The sequence below is a fragment of the Capsicum annuum genome, chromosome 6 (genome assembly GCF_002878395.1).
Source record: "Capsicum annuum cultivar UCD-10X-F1 chromosome 6, UCD10Xv1.1, whole genome shotgun sequence".
NCBI classification, from domain to species: Eukaryota; Viridiplantae; Streptophyta; class Magnoliopsida; order Solanales; family Solanaceae; genus Capsicum; species Capsicum annuum.
This window is the reverse complement of record NC_061116.1, coordinates 221,653,972-221,671,314: the sequence shown is the minus strand read 5'-3', so window position 1 is coordinate 221,671,314 and position 17,343 is coordinate 221,653,972. Positions and strand designations below refer to the sequence as shown.

Below are 17,343 nucleotides of genomic sequence, written 5' to 3'. Positions count from 1 at the left end.
CCTTTCTTGGCAACACTTTAATTTCAAATTTCCACGTGACATGTTTAAGACTACAAGCTTAACAGATATTTTGTTACATTTCACATAACAGATTGCAAAATTTAAAAGTCTTCTTTATTTTCTTAAAAACCCCATACCATGTCAAAATAGATTCATTATGTTTTAAACAGACGCAGTAAGTGTTATTAAGTTGTGATTTTTATATGTGAATATTGATTAGTAAATTTTTACTATATTATCTTCTTTTTCTTTTTTGACAAAAAATAGAAGATCGTTTTTAAAAGTTTCATGGCCTTGAAATAGTGGTAGCTTAGTGAGAACTTTCACTAAAAAAATTCAAAGCATAAAAAAGTTAATTCATGATAAAACTACGGTAATTCAACATCTATTCATCAACGAAAAAAATTCAGATGAACTCATTGTGCCCCGCGCCACCTGACTGGCCTGGAGGATGGTGGATGAGAAAAACAACTCGAAGACCATTAATTTGAGATTATTGTCTAATTATTATGGGCTTTATTCTTATACGAAAAAGATAGACGATCAGTTTCCATATTTGAAATAAGAGGTCCCAAATTGATCATAGTCATCAAAAAATTTGTTCGAACATAAATATATGGATGATGTTAAAACTTAAAAGAGAAGCTAAGCCATAATGAACGTGCAAAATTAAATTAAAGCACAATAGGCATGCAGAATATTATGTGAAATCCTAAACTTCATGTCAACTTATAAAAGCCAACAAATTGAAGACAAGACAATTCATCTCATGTTGCTTAAAAATAATTAGTGAAATCGTGTAAGTCCGCGTAGTTGCTAAGCTGCTAACTATTGAAAAAGATAGACAAGACAAATACTTCTACCGTCCCTGCCAATTTATGTGGTATGGTTAGAATTTCGAGAGTAAACTAAGATTTTTTCTAACCAGAATTTTTTTTATAAAGCTTTTAGATATTTTAATTTATTAATTATTGTGATTTATATTGTACTTTTTATGTAGTTTTTCAAATATATAACTTTTATTTCAAAAAACTTAAAGTTTCTGCTTCTGAATTTACGGTCAAGCCGAGAGGATTGAGCCTCGAAATTTCAATTGTGCCACGTAAATTTGTGATAGAAAAAGTAGACAATTTGTTCTTATTGTATTGGAGGAAAATGTACACCATACATATGTAGTAGATCTACAGAAAGAGGAGAAGAAACAAGCAAAGTATTAAAATAGTAATCCCTCGTCCAATTATATGACAGTATTCTGATTTCGAGAGTAAAATAAAATTCTTTTATCACGATTTTTTCATGTTTTTATAAATATTTTAAATTATTAATTATTGTTACTTATAGTAGGACTTTTCATATAATTTTCAAATAAATAAATCTCATTTTAAAAAATTTATAGGTTTCACATCTAAATTTAAATTTAAGTTGAGAGATTTGACTCCCCAAAGTCCAACTACCACACTTTAACGGTAAACTCAAACAAAAGGAGAATTGTTTCCTGTAAGTCAACTAAGCACATGGAAAAACAACCCAACTAAACTCATCGGCCCAGACTTTATTTCTTTGTGCTCATTTTTTGGTTTTTCATTTTATGGAACTTCTCTTTCCAAAGTCCCCACTAGAGGGTCCATATTTACAGATATTTTTTGAGCTGATCATATATATAAATGCTCTACCAAAAGTTTGAAGTGGTCATATATTATCCTTTTTTGTGTTGTAATTTCAACCATGGAAGCTGCGTCAAAGGCACAATTGTCAAGAAGTATCGGAGGCTGGATCACCTTCCCCTTCATCATAGGTCTCTCTTCTCCCTTCTTTTTTCGGACAGACTTGAATTTTTTTTCTACTCGTTATTTATTTTTATTGTTCAAATTTTTAACAACATGAAAAAATTAAAAGCTCTAGTGCTACATTTTTATCCATATACTTTGTTAATTTGTTGCACATAGCCTAAATATTTGTTACAGTACATTTTAACATGTTATAGCAAGTTATCTGTCTGAAATATGTATCAATGTATCGATGCTAAACCATATAATATAAAATCTCAATTTTGACATTGATTTTATGATAAATACAGCGAGCATAGTAGGCTTGACACTAGCATTTGGAGGTTGGTCATTCAACCTTATTGTGTATCTGATCCAAGAATTTGATGTGGAGAGCATTGATGCAGCTCAAATATCAAATTTGGTTAATGGTGCTGGAAACTTAATTCCTGTCCTTGCTGCAATTATTACAGACTCATTTCTTGGTTCCTTCTCTGCCATTTGGATTTCATCCATCATCTCATTATTGGTCCGTACCATTATATGTTGTTGGTACCTAATTTTGTCTTATACGTCTTCATTCTTAGAGGGTGTTTGAGTAAGTTTATTGTTGGTTAAGCAAGCATATAAAATATTTTTTCTCACGTAATAAACACCAAAGATCTTATCAATCAAGTGCTTGTTAGGAAGTAAAATCATTCAAAAGTCATAAGTTGATTGTTACCTAATTATTTATGAACATGAAGTTTCAGTTTATAAGTACTTCTTTAATTTGACTATTTCTTTTTCTTTTTCATCCTAAACACTTTTTTTCACTCCTTGAAGTACTCTTTCAGCGTATTTGATACTTTTTGGGTGTTTTAAATGAAACTAGCTTTTAAACACCTTTTTAATATTTGAATAAAGTAAAAAAGTGTTTTAAAGCCAAAAATCATAATCCACATAGCCTCTAATTTCTCTCACTATTCCAATTCCTATGTTATATTCTTTTTTCCATAAAACACTTTAATTGTTTTTTTTTTTTCAATCATTTCAACCAAAAAAAAGTGCCTTTTTTTAATAGAACACATGAAATTACTTTTATGTTTATACTTTATAGGGATAACCAACTAATTTTTTTTGTCAATACTTGTAGGGTACAATCCTTTTAGCTTTAACAGCAACACTTGATTCATTGAGACCTAAACCCTGTGAAGTTGGTTCAACCTCATGTAGCCCTAAATCAAGAATTCAATATATAGTGCTCTATGCAGCCATAGTTCTAGCAACATTGGGATATGGTGGTACCCGATCAACCCTATCGACGATTGGAGCCGATCAACTAGTTGATAAGCCAAAAGATCAAGGAATTTTCTTCAATTGGTTCTATTTCTTTTGGTATTCTGCTTGTTTAGTAGCATCAACAGCTATTGTCTATGTTGAAGATAACGTAAGCTGGAAAGCTGGATTTTTTATTTGTGTAGCGTGTAATGTTGTTGCTTTAGTCATTTTCCTAATGGGAAGCAGATTTTACGCCAAGTTTAAGCCAGAAGGGAGTCCATTCACCAGTTTTATTCGTGTTGTTGTTGCAAGTATTAGGAAAAGACAAGTTACACTCCCATCGACTAATGAGCATTTCTACCAAGGACATAATGAAGTACCCAAAGCATTAGCTGTTTTACCTTCGAATACCTTCAGGTAATATATACTTCCTCCGTCTCAATTCAATAGTCTTACATTTTTTTTTTAAAGTCAGTTTCACCAATCCTTTTCTTTTTTTAACAACTCTTTAATTTCAATATTTCATGTGACATGTTTAACACCACATGATTAAAAGACATTGTAATGCATTCTACACATATTTTTAGTTTAAAACTATAAGATTCTAAACGCTTGCTCACTTTTTGAAAACTCCCTATAACGAAAATCAAATAAATAAATTGAAATAGAGGGTAAGGTGTATGTGTATATAGATATGTGGGGCAGAAAAAAATGACAATATATATATATATATAAACATAAATACTTTTTAAGTGTGTCAAAATAATAAGTACAAAAATAAGGGTAGTTATATGATCGTGACATGATGTGTTTTATTGGTGGAGCAACATCAAGGGATGGCAATTAAAGATGCTCTTAGCTATAGTGGGAGAGTGATATGAAAATGACGCTTCGTCTTTATTTTGAAAGATTTTATTAAATCGACTCTTTCGACAATGATAAGAAACACCTTTTTCTTTTATGGCTCGTTGTTGTTATTTAATTTGATAAATTTTTAGTGGAGCTGCACGTGAAGATGTCAATATTTTTATTATTATTATTATTATTATGTTGGATCATACGATAGGTTGCTTGGGTCATTGTGACGATTTCGTGATTCATCATATTACTACATTCATCAATTCGATACATTAATTAAGTGTGGGCACACGTGCAGTTTCTTTCATAGAGTGTCTGGCCTGCTAGCTACACATCTCTTACTTGTGTAGCGTATTGAAGTTGCTTAATGCTATTGGGCATGACGTATATTGATGACTCTAGTACTTATATATGATGCAGGTTCTTGAATCGTGCCGCTATTGTAAGTGAAGGTGATATTAAATCAGATGGTTCAACAATTAAGCGTTGGAGACTTTGTTCAGTACAAGAAGTAGAAGATTTCAAAACCTTAATTAGAATCTTACCACTGTGGACAAGTAGCTTTTTTCTTTGCACAACAATTGGCGTCCAATCAAGTTTGTCAATCCTTCAGGCATTAGCAATGGACCGTCACCTAGGACCCAATTTCCAAATCCCAGCTGGTTCTATACTCGTCTTCGTCCAAATCTCTACTTCCCTATTTCTAGCTCTTTTTGACAAATTTCTCTTTCCCATGTGGCATAATTTGACTGGCAAACCACTTACACCTCTCCAGAGAATTGGCGTTGGACACGTGCTCAATTTTGTAAGCATGGGTATCTCAGCCTTAGTCGAATCAAAGAGGCTAAATGTAGCAAAGTCCCATCAAGGTTCCAATATTGTGCCTATGTCAGTGTTATGGCTTGTGCCACAATTAGTCATTGTTGGTATTGCTGAGGCATTTCATTTTCCGGGACAAGTATCATTGTACTACCAAGAGTTCCCAATAACCTTAAAGAACATGGCGACCGCGATGATTTCGGTGCTTGTTGGTATAGCATTTTACTTGGCAACTGCTGTAATTGATATTGTTAGAAACACAACAACATGGTTACCAGGTAACATAAATAATGGAAGGATGGATAATGTGTACTGGATATTGGTTGTAGGGGGAGTTGTGAACTTTGGTTACTATGTAATATGTTCTTGGTATTACAAGTATCAAAATCTGATGGAAGTGGATCATAGTGACTCTCCTAATGAAGAGTGATTCACGAGTAATCACGAGTCATGATTATTGACAACAACGTCGTACCTAGCTTTGTAATGATGTGATTTTCTAAGGCCAATTGCAAAATGAGAAGAATGTACTCAATTATCTATCTTGATTTCCTAGAATAATAAGTATTTTGAATCATCTATTGTTAGTAAGGACGACAAATAAATTGGTTTGGAGAGAGTAGTTATATTAATAATATAGTAAGGACGACAAATAAATTGGTTTGGAGAGAGTAGTTATATTAATAATATAATATGATGCTTAGAAGATAATTAATCCAATTCAACCTAGGTCAATAATAATTTATTTGTTTTTTGCCTTATGATCTCATTATGCTTGGCGATTTAGTACATGAAAAAAAAATTGAGAAATCACATCAAATCGATAATTCGAGTCAAATTGAGATAGGTGATCGGAATTTTGATTTTTAAAGCCAAGCTTTAATTATCGTTTTTTTTTTTTCGAATCTAATTATCATTGTTTACTCCATATATGCAAATTGAGTTGTTTCATCATAATGCCGATTTCTAAACAAACATAAAAGTCAAGAACATATCATGTAGAAAAATTATTTGGATCATTGTGTTTTCTTCAAAAGGTGCTGCGTGATGTAAAACTTTAACCCAACTTTTTGGTCAATAGAATTCACTTTCTTTTTTTTTCCTCATGTAAATGTCTTTCTGTAACTTTATTACATTAGTGATGATAATGTGATAAATGTTTGAGATTATTTTAAAGAAATGTCTTTGGCCTAAAAGTAATAAAATCATTTTTTTGGTCTTTTGCGAAAAATGTGCAAGGAAAATACGTGCATGAAAGTGATATTCTATATAATTATTTAGAACTAGTGAATTTATCCGCACCTCACGCAGATTAATTAGAGTTTTGAGTCCTAAAAATTTCTTAAGAGAACTTTTTAGTTTTTAATTATTTCAAATTCTAACCAATATACACACTCGAGTATATAATATTTTTTTTTTTTAATTTTCGTCACTTTCGTATTTTCAGTCTTCTCAAATATTTAATTTTACACAATATATTCTAAGTGAAACAATAATTTCATTTTTCTTTAAAAAAGTTAGAGAAAAAAGGATTTCATAAAACTGAATTTATTTCCATGCATATTTTCAATAAGTTTTGTTTATTATTTTTATATATAACACAAATTTAATAATATGAATCTCATAGTCTCTTTTTAACTTATTTTATCCTTTTCATTTCTCTTCAAATTATTTGTCGTTAATATTTTTCTTTTTTTCTGTATTTTCTACTTTCTTTACATCCTACATATATGCAATTTTAGAAAACGAAAAATTTAGCAAATTGGAATTTCATCTTTTATTTTGTGGAATCTCTTTTCTATTTTAATAGATTAATTATTAGACAGTTTTAAATGAGTTTCAATAACCTAAAACTCTTAAAGGTTATTAAATAGAGGGAAATATAATAATTAGTATTTAATATAAAATAATTATTTTAAGAAATAACTTTTATAAATACACAACTCATCATACGTGATTAAAAATAGAAAAATATCAAAAATATTAAGGAAAAAATATAATTGATATTTTTTATCATTGAGAAGTGCCACATAATTTTGTCAGCGTCTAAAATTAAGGAAAAAATGTATTACCAACTTCAAAAATTTATTTCTCGATAAGTGATTACTTAAGGTTTAGAGAAGAATTAAGATTCCTCTCTTGGAAAATAAAATGAATAAAAAGAGGCAACCGATGGTTGTCACAAAATTATTGTTATCTTAGCAGCACTTATATTTTTCTTAAATTGTGTCACGCCCCCTTTTTACGTACTCTAAAAAATAGATTTAGTTTTTTTAAGTTCGAAAGGGTTTTAATTATTAAAGTGACAAAAGATGAAAATTTGTTTCGAAAAAAAAATTATTTACATTTTTCATTCAGAGTCGCCACTTGGCATAATCTGGTATGCCAAGTCACCATTGGAAAATCCTTTTCAAAACCATTTGACTCTTTAAACTGGTTTGCGAACAGAGACTCCCGCTAAGGAATTCTGTTGACCGAGGGGAAGGTGTTAGGCACCTCTCGATCCCGTGGTTCGACCACGGTCGCTTGGTAGAGTGTATCAACTATTTTGGCATTACGAAATGTATAAACCACACAAAAGCACGCAAAATAATCAAACAATAAACAAAACAAAACAATCCAAAAATGTAAAGTCCAGTCCAATTATACAGTCCAAAAATAAATAATGCGGAAATATAAATCTATTCTACCCTAGACTAATCCTATACTACGTTCTACCGCTTCATCCGACACTTCGGGGCATTTTCCGGTGAATAAATATATACAGATACTTCGGGGAATTCCCCGGCCCAATTATACAATTGATTCAAAGTGCTAAAATCAAACCATTCAATCAAATTTCAAACACTCAATCAACCCACAATCTCTAGATTTGCCTACCCGACCCACGTCTTGCCTATTCCAATCAGCGTATCTTGATACTACCAAATTCACTTAACGCTTATTTCAAGTCAAACAACTAATGAATCAAACTAATCAAAGTTCACTAATTATATCAAGTCTTCAATTCTCGCCCACTTATTCCCACATGAATTAAACTCTTTCAATTCCTTCATTCACGTAAATCAAACAATCAATATCAACCACAGTAATCGCGATTTCTCAAACACAATATCGAAACATGTCACCACATCACAATCATCAACCAAACACAATATTCACTCCAACACATCAAATATAATAAACATGAAATAAAAGAGGGGAATAGAATTGGACCTCGATTCGTAGCTTTCAAATTCCAATATTAATCGAGTAAAAAAAACGAAAATCGCGTCCGAATATCCCGTGCAGAACCTCAATTTTATTTCAATCCACAAATTGTTCGACGGCTCAAATGATTTTATTCCGAATATCAGTCAATCAAGAACAAGAAGACGAATCCGCGTGCCCAAGAACCTCGAATCGGACACAAACTCGACCAACAACCTCAATTCCGAACTCGGGTTAATCACCACATCAGACCAAAATGTTGTAACACCAAAAACCCACAACCGATTTCGCCGGAACCAAATTCAAACGACCGATTCGCCTAGTTTAAAAAGAACCACGTCGAAATCCAATCCGCAAAACAAAACCCGCGCCCGACCTAATTTCAAGCAGAACCGAACACAACCACTAGTCCAGTGGACGTTGCCGGAATCCTATCACACCACTCGACGTCGCAAAAGAAAAACCCGAACGATTCAGTCCAATAGACAATAGAAAGTAGTAATAATCTTTAAAAATATTTAACAAAAAATTATAAAATGTAAAAAATTAAGAACTATAAGTTTGCGTATCAATAAACAACTTTCTAATGAATTAAAATGTCATTTGAAAATTATAAACTAATGTTACATTCTCATATTTTATAAAGTTGATCTACATAATTGCAGAGGAATACATAGATATTTCATAAGAAGCATACGTATACGTTTGCCTCCTTCCTTTGCTTCTACTTCAGAAAATAAACATTATCATCTAGATACACACATAAAAATGGACCTCACCAATCGAAAAAAGTAAAGAAAAATAGATAACCAAATAAATATAATTTTTTGAGAATGTTATATTGTGAATTGAAGAGGAAAGAAGAACTACCATACATACATATAATTTCACTCAACGAAGGATGTTACAAGATGCTTCATGTTGGAATTCGATAGATCTATGAATTTATGCTCCTTTTCTATTTATCATTAATAGGTGAAAATAAGGTTGTGCCGTTTCTTTTGCTTTGTGTTTACAAATAATTTTTGTAAAAAAATTTTAAATGATAATAGTTAGATCCTTGCCATCTTAATATCCACGAGCCGATTAGAGGAACCAATATGTAATAGAGTACCCTTTTATTACAAAGTTCAAATACACAAAGTGGTGAATAATATTTTTTTTTCTTGGACTGATTAGTAATATTATCAAATAAGCAGTCCAATTAGAAAAAATAAATATACAATCTATAAGTTCATGTTCTTGAGATAATGTTGTTTAATATGCAGTTTCCTAACAATTGAAAACTAAACTACAAATACATAAACTACGCCAATTCTTATGATGAAGATAGAGTATATCTAACCTTTTTTAGCTCTCCCACTTCATAAAGAAACAAAGTAGCTAATAATATTAAAAAAAATAAGATCACGCAAACAACGAAACAAAGATTAAAAAATTAATGATTTTAATCCTTTTGCATACGATAAATATTCATATAAATAGATTTGTCATTATTGTCAAGGGTATTTATGGTACAATAGTAAAGCAGGTTAGATACACTCATAGAAAATGAAATTGACAAGTTAATCAAGATACTTCTTTTTAATCTTATTCAATAATCTTTTTAAATTAATCAGAGATTGAAATGATTATCATTTGAATTCCATACTTGTATTGCCTAGGGAAACATTTGCAGTATAAATATCATAAAAAATAATGAAGATGTAAAAATAAGAAACACTTCAAACTGTCAAGTTCTTCGTTTTTCAATTTAAAAATAGAAATTAAACCCAATTTCATTATTTATTTTTTTATTGTCATTAAAATATGATTCACAGTATAATTTCTGGCCCCCTCCCACACGAACTCTCTCTCAGACTTCCATCTTATTCATATACCCTTGCAACGTCATATCTGATTTCTCCTTCTACCATAATTTCTACTTCTACCGCTTTGCTATTGAAGATTAAGGAAATAACAAATCAAAAGATACTTCACAATCAAAGTAATTCAAATCTAGCAAATTCATATGCCAGTCAACCTACGAAAAAATATCCAAAATCAATAAAATGTAAAATTTATTAACCATATTAAAAAGAAAAGAAAAAAAAAACTAACATGCATCTTTAATTTTCAATATGTAACTCAAACACGAAAAAGCTTCAATCAAACATTAAAGCACATCATTTCAAAATACATATCTAAAATAGAAAATGTACACTAAAAAAAATAAATTAAGAAGAAAAATAAAGAATCCATAACATTGATTCACAACAAGCTAAAAAACATTAAGAAATTGGATGGGATTTTGGGGCCTTATATATAGTACATAGGAAAGATCACAACTCATAAGAATTAATATCACTTGAATGTGGAGGTTATGAAAACATTTAAATTGCAATTACTTCTTGTGAATTAATGATGCAACTGTTTTAAAATTTATGTCAATTGACGTTTTCATTGAAAAAATAATGAGGTAATTGCTGCAAACTTTCATTTGTCTCTGGAAGAAAAAAAAAAAAAAACTTAAATATGTTTAACATAATTAAGAGATTTAAATGATTGAGTTTTGAGTTTTTTAACATAGAATATATAAATGAGAAAAATAAAAAAAATATCAAAAAAAAAGTAATAAGTCATTGAAGGTCATAAAGAGGTGTCACATCACCTCCCGTGTGAACTTCCTTTATAGTATATATAGAGTTTAGACAGAGAAGGCCAAGAAAGTTTCCTCGTCATCATGACGTTTTGCCCAATTCATACCAGGGAAACATAGTACTGAGGAGGGCTAGGAAAATTGACTACTCATAATTCAAGAAAGGTTCCACTAGTAGTGCTTAATTATTACTCCCTCCCTCCATTTCAATTTATATCACTGTTTGAAAGTAATTTTTGTGGTCTGAAATAAATGTTTGGACGTTTATATGACTAAAAATTATATTATTAATGGTAAAGGAGAATTTTAAAATCAAGTTATTATGATAAATTTTATTGTCTTATTTCATGTGTCATTATTTTTTTTGATTCTTTGCAAAAAGAATGTCATATTTTCTTGAAAATTATTTAATGATATCATACTCATTTTATTTTTATTGGGCCCCACTTAATAAAAAAGACAACTAAAAAGTAAATACTAAAGCTACTTTGAGAGGGACAATTTTATAAACTTTACAAAGTTGTCATTTATTTTTAAACTTTGTGTCCGATCAAAAGGCGATACATAAAATGAGACGAATGGAGTAATATTTTTTGGAGATTGATTGAAAAGGAAAGGCACCATATATATTGAAACAGAGAGTATATGTTAAAAATATATTAAATATTGACTCAAAAAGCGAATTAAGAAAAGATTTGAGGAGCTAGAACAACTTTTCTTCACGATACTGCCTGTATGTTGATTGGGAAAAATATACATAATCGAAGGTCTTGAGTTTAAGTTTTGGTGAAAATAGATAATATAATGTGCAAAGCTAAAATTAAGTACTAATTCTAATATCGAACACCGAATGAACTTTTTAAAAGAAAAAAATAGACAGAATTTTTTTAAGAATACGACAAATCAAGTTCATGTAGATTTATCTACTCCTTTTCATCGGAATTTTTTTGTTTATTACAGAGCATAGATTAGATCTTCCGGAAGAGATGCTCCTCTTCGAAATTGAAAATTCATCTTAAAACAATTAGTTTATAAAATTAATATTAATAATTAAACTTAACAACAGTTGTTTGAAGGTCCAATTTGCTCTCACAACCAATCATTAATACGTGAAAGGAATAGGCTCATAAAATTTTTAAAAATGACTTTTATCACCGACGTGACAAATTCACATTCCCTCCCAATAGGACAAGCCTTTAAAAAGTCTTAATTGGAGAGCCAAAAGCTCCCTGTCAAATGTAAGCATCACAATAGATTAATATTTACAAGTTAAAAAAAATTTGAAAATTATCTAAAATTTATCTATAAATAAAAAAAATATTCCTAGGATGACAGATTGTAATCACATGAAACTCGTTTTTGTGAAAATTAATATAATTAAAAGATAAAATTTATCTGTATATAATAGGAGAGCTAGAACCTTCTCCTGCTTCCAAGTATAAGCATCAAAATAAATCAGTACTTATAGATACAAAAATAAGTTAAAAATGATCTAAAATCTATCTATAAACAAAAAAATTATTTCTAGGCTGACAAGTGTAATCACATGAAAAATCTCTTTTTTTTTTTTGCAAATTCAAAAGAAAAATAAAATGAACATTGGTTGAATAATATAAGTAAAAGATTAAAATAAAAATATATTAGCAACTCACAAATAACGGATAATAAAGTAAATCACGTGTTCTTTTGCCCTTTTTTCATAGCAACTATAATTTCTTTCGGGCAATTATAATATCAATGTTTGTAGCTTATTACGATGGTTAAGATATTTTTTTTTATTGAGGTGTTTTTTTTCGTGCTTTTGGAGTTAATTTTTCTTTGTAATTGCAGTTTTCTTTTGAATTTTAAGTTATACAGTGGCAGTGGTGGACTCCTAAAATTTAGGTAACCGATCACGATCTTTCTTTTCCCAACAAAATTTAAATGGAGAAGAATAAATCCCCAGAATAATTTAACCATTGGATTTTTCTAAAAAAAACTTGATACATTTTTTGTGTTCAATGCTAAGATACAGCATATCAGGAGTTTCTTGTTAAAATAAAACGTGAGAAGCTCAATTCTGGTAATTGAGTTTTCCAGATCGTACCTAGCAAAATATTGTTGGGTTGGCTCGAGATCCCACTGATTATTTGTGAACAACTTACATTTGTTCGATATTTATGTTAAATAAAAAATAAATATATTAAAAGATTAGTGATACTTATAATTAGATTATTTTTAATCTAAAAATGAACTGATGAGATGAGTCAATAATTCGGTCAAAAAATTATTTGGGCTGAGATGAGTTAAAATGCGGGTTATAATCCAATATATCCACCCGACTCTTATTTTTATTGTTTCATTTGTTCTTTTATAACTTTTTACTGCCTTATAAATTTTTTTATTATGACTATACATAACATATTAAATAAAAGATATCTTTTGCAAAATGAGTATCTTGAGATTTTTCATTGATCTTTTTGAACTAAATATCAGAACAAATTCTACTGGCCTAAGCAAATAAATTAATGAGGAGATCAATAATCCGTCCAAACTTTGATCGATTGAGCGGGTCATGATATTATGGGCTAATCCCTTTTCCTGTATATTTGCTGAGGTCTTCCAACATAATGCCCCAGAAAGTGTCATTCAATATATTTCTGCTTTAGCACTCCTTCCTGCCTTCCCCATTTACGCTAGCCCACTACATTTTTCCTGTGGCCAACACACCTAATTCCTAGAAATGCCATACAAAGTTAGGCATTTACATCATATATTCTGAAGGAATAGACACATTAATAAAAATGTGTTCAATCAATAGTCCTCATTCTGTCATCTGCAGAGTCTTATCTTTAGTATAAAGTCGAGTCATGGCCCATCAATATTAAGTTGAAAGTCCATTTTGGGTGCCCCGCATTGTTACATATCAATCTTCTTTATATTTCTCCTATATGTATACAGTAATACTTTACATAAAAAAATTAATGGAGCAATAATTAAGTATGAGAAGTGAATCATAGCTGTATCCAACCTTCTCAAAGTAGATCTTTACCCTTGAATATCTTTCTTACTGTTCGTGATGTTTGATTTTGTGACAGTGTCCAAACTGTCATATTCTTACGGTTTGCTTGCTACAAGAGATTAGAGATATAATTAATCTCGAGATTAATTTTAAGATGTTTTTTTTTTTTTCATGTTTGGTTAGATAAGATGCATGGGATAATTCATCCCTGAATTGTAGTGTTATATTTATTCCATCTTGAGGATGAAATTACTGATTCCTAGACAGAGGCGGAGCTACCTTTGCTTTAGAGGTTCATCCAAACCCCTTCGACGAAAAATTGTACCGTTTCATACTATTTTAAAATGGTTAAGAATATTTGTTATGCATATATAGTAGATGTTGAACCCCTTCGACTAGTTCGTATAACCCTCAATAAAAATTCTGGCTCCGCCACTATTCCCAGATAGCTAATCCTAGATAATTAATCCCGGAACAGCCAAACAACCCCTTAATGTAGTAACAGTGTATCACCTTAAATACTTAATTCAGAAAAAATGACAAGAAAAGACTAGTTGTCCTTGTTCCGTTGGCAGCAAATGCACCGTGTATATGTGAGTTCGGAACCTAAACAACACACGACTTAAAGAAAAGTGACCGAAATAAAATACAAAACTAAAATAGCGCACTAATTTATATGATATATTATACGAAACTTGGCCTTAATAATCGTAAACCTGTAAAATCTCATATAATCCACTAAACACCTAGGAGTAAAATCAACCCATGACACGTGACTTTTATTTTTTATTTTTTTTTGTTTGTTTAGATTTATAGGTTAGTTAAGTTATTTTTTTGTGCGCAATACGGTTTATTCGCTGATCTTATTTTGTGTTGATGATTTAAATAAATACAAAAACCACAATAAAATTATCATAAAGAAATATATTAGCAACAAATATATATATATATATATATATATATATATATATATATCTTCTGGACACTTGTACTATGTCGGTTTTGTAAGTTAGACCGTTTTACTTACATGTTTGTCATCTGGACCCCTGAACCCACTAAAAAATAATTTTTTAAACCCTTTGACGATTGACTTTGTCTACGTGACATTAAATGATGTTTGTCATGTGGACCCCTGAACCCACTAAAAAACAATTTTTTAAACCCTTTGACCGTTGACTTCGTCTACGTGGCATTAAATGGCTGACCAGGATAAGGAGAGTGTAGTCACTCGCCTGGGGTATGAGTGGGGGTTAATTTTTGACCAATTTTATATTAAAATAATTTTAAAAAAATAAAAAAAGATATTTTGTTTCCTCCATATTTTTTAACTTAAAAATATTTTTAAAAATAATAAATTTAAAAAAAAAATAAAAAAAAACCCCTTCCCCAACCCCCTCCTTCCAGCCCCCCTCCCTACGCACCCCAGCCCTTCCCTACCCACTCCAGCCCCTCCCCACGCACCCCAGCCCCTCCAAGCCCAGTCCCCATCCAGCATCTCCATTCCCCCAACCCCAACCGTCTCCCCCGCTGCCCCCCTCTCCCACCATTTTCCCAGCCTCTTCCCCAAGCCCCTCTCCCCCGCCGCCCCACCAGTTCCCAAGCAAAGAAACCTCCATTCACAAAGACACCAATTCACAAAATTCACCCAATTTAAGAATTTTCAACTTTCTTGAATTACCCAAATCACAAAAATTTAAAAAAAAAAAAAAAAGTACAAAAATTAAATTTTTATATTGAATTTCAAGTTTCTCGAACTACCCAAATCACAAAAAAATCAAAGAAAACATAAAAATTGAATCTTTACATTGAATTTCAAGTTTCTTAAATTATCCAAATCTCTAAAAATTCCTTATTTACATACTTCTTAAATTTTTTTTTTTTTTTTTTTTCCCTCACTTTTTAATTTTTTCGTAGAGCAAGAAGAATAGAAAGATGAAGAAGAATGAGAATAACATTAAGAAAAAGAAACAAGAAGAAGAAGAAATGGAGAGAAAGAACCAGAAGGAAAGAAAAAGGGGAAGAGAGAGAAAAAGGGGTGGGGGTTGTTTTGTTTGTTTGTTTATTTATTTATTTATTACTTATAAAAATGACGTGACAGATAATGTGGTAACTGACATGGGAGAGTGTAATACACTCACTAAAAAAATATTTAAAATGTTATTTTTTAGTGGATTCAGGGTCCAAATGACAAACATGTAAGTAGAAGTGTCCAATTTAGAAAACCGACATAATACAAGGGTCCAGAAGGTCATTTTGCCATATATATATATATGCATTAAACTGTTCAAACTTATTACAAAGTTAACACTTACATAGCTAAAGTTTAATGATTAGATTAACTGGTAGGCAGTTTAGTTTTTCGTTGTTAGTTTAATTATTAGATTAATGCATGGTTAGTTAGTTTATCTTTGAATTATATGTTTGATTGTTAGTTAGTTAGTAAGTTAATTTCTGTAATATTAGTTTAATTGTTAGTTAGTTTGTTAGTTAATTTGACACCTATTAGCTACTCCATAAATATTAATTGATTGATTGATTTCTCCATTCACCAAATTCTACCACAGCCTTAACTTTGCTAACTCTCCATTGATATGGAATACCCATGATTTCTATATACACAATTACAAACTGAAGAGGGCAGCCAGTTAAGAAGCACCCAAAAATATGTTTATAGGTTTAGTAATGTAGGTCTTTATTTAGTTTATGTGGTGAGGTTTTCCTTTAAAATGATTTTGAATTACTTTTCTACCTTGACCCACCCAAATTCAGTTCAATCCACGGAATTCTTTACTAAGTTTTTTGAGAAAGAAAATTGTTTATATTAGTACGTATTAAAATATTATTTTCTTTATTATGGTTATATACAATAAGCAAGAAAAAGTCTTTTTAAAAATATTTTGACAATTTTTCATGCATCAGTTTGGACTCAATATCAGCCCAAATTTTGAGCTGAAATGGATCAGTTTGGACTAAATATCAGCCCAAATTTTGAGTTGAAATGAGTTGGTTGGGCTAATAAGTCGGCAGGCCAATAATCAATTCAAATTTTAATGATTGAAATGTGTTGAACTAATAAATACGTTGTTAATAATGGCGGGGAACAACGGAAAAATAATAATAACAATATTATTTAACTGTTAACAAAATATTATATTAATAATATTAACAATACAATTACATAACAGTGTATAATATTATTACTACTTCAGTGATAATATTATAATCAATATGACAACTATAACAATAATCTAACTACTTTTAACAAGTTAATATATTAATTATACTCGAGTCGTGCTAGACACTGTCCTAAGAAACTATTTCAACAGTGTGAAATATTTCTCCAGGATTAAACAAGCACTTTCCTGATTAATTAGAGAATATTCTGAGTTAAATAAGTTCTCCTTAATTAACCAGAGGATACAGGAATCAACAAAAGTATCGACACAAATATCAACAAGTTAAAATAATAGCTGAACCATTAAACAAGATTATTTATAAAAAAGAGAAATTCTAAAGAGGAAAATTTTGAATTCTTAAGGAATTCATAAAGATTGCAGTAAGTTTAAAATATTTATGGGTAAGACTTAATTTCTCAAGTATATCTCTTGATGGCTTCTAGAGTAAGCCTTTTCAAGTATATCTTTTGATGGTTTCTAAAATACATTTAAAGACATGACTTATTCAATACACTTCAAATGTAAATTATTTTGAAAAAACTAAATAATTTTCCTACAAATAATTGGGTGAGCTTTAATTCAATCAACTAATTTTTCATTTCTCTATATATTAAG

The 17,343-nt window shown here is 30.3% G+C and overlaps 1 protein-coding gene across 1 annotated transcript; it reads left to right on the top strand.

Moving 5' to 3' along the window:
- The first annotated feature begins 1,495 nt into the window (after positions 1 to 1,495).
- On the top strand, positions 1,496 to 5,280 carry LOC107875434 (protein NRT1/ PTR FAMILY 2.7). Its single transcript, XM_016722153.2, has 4 exons — positions 1,496 to 1,795; positions 2,078 to 2,295; positions 2,902 to 3,443; positions 4,305 to 5,280. Exons 1-4 carry the CDS (start codon positions 1,726 to 1,728, stop codon positions 5,131 to 5,133), a joined length of 1,659 nt encoding a protein of 552 aa, XP_016577639.1. The 5' UTR covers positions 1,496 to 1,725; the 3' UTR covers positions 5,134 to 5,280.
- Positions 5,281 to 17,343: the final 12,063 nt, after the last annotated feature.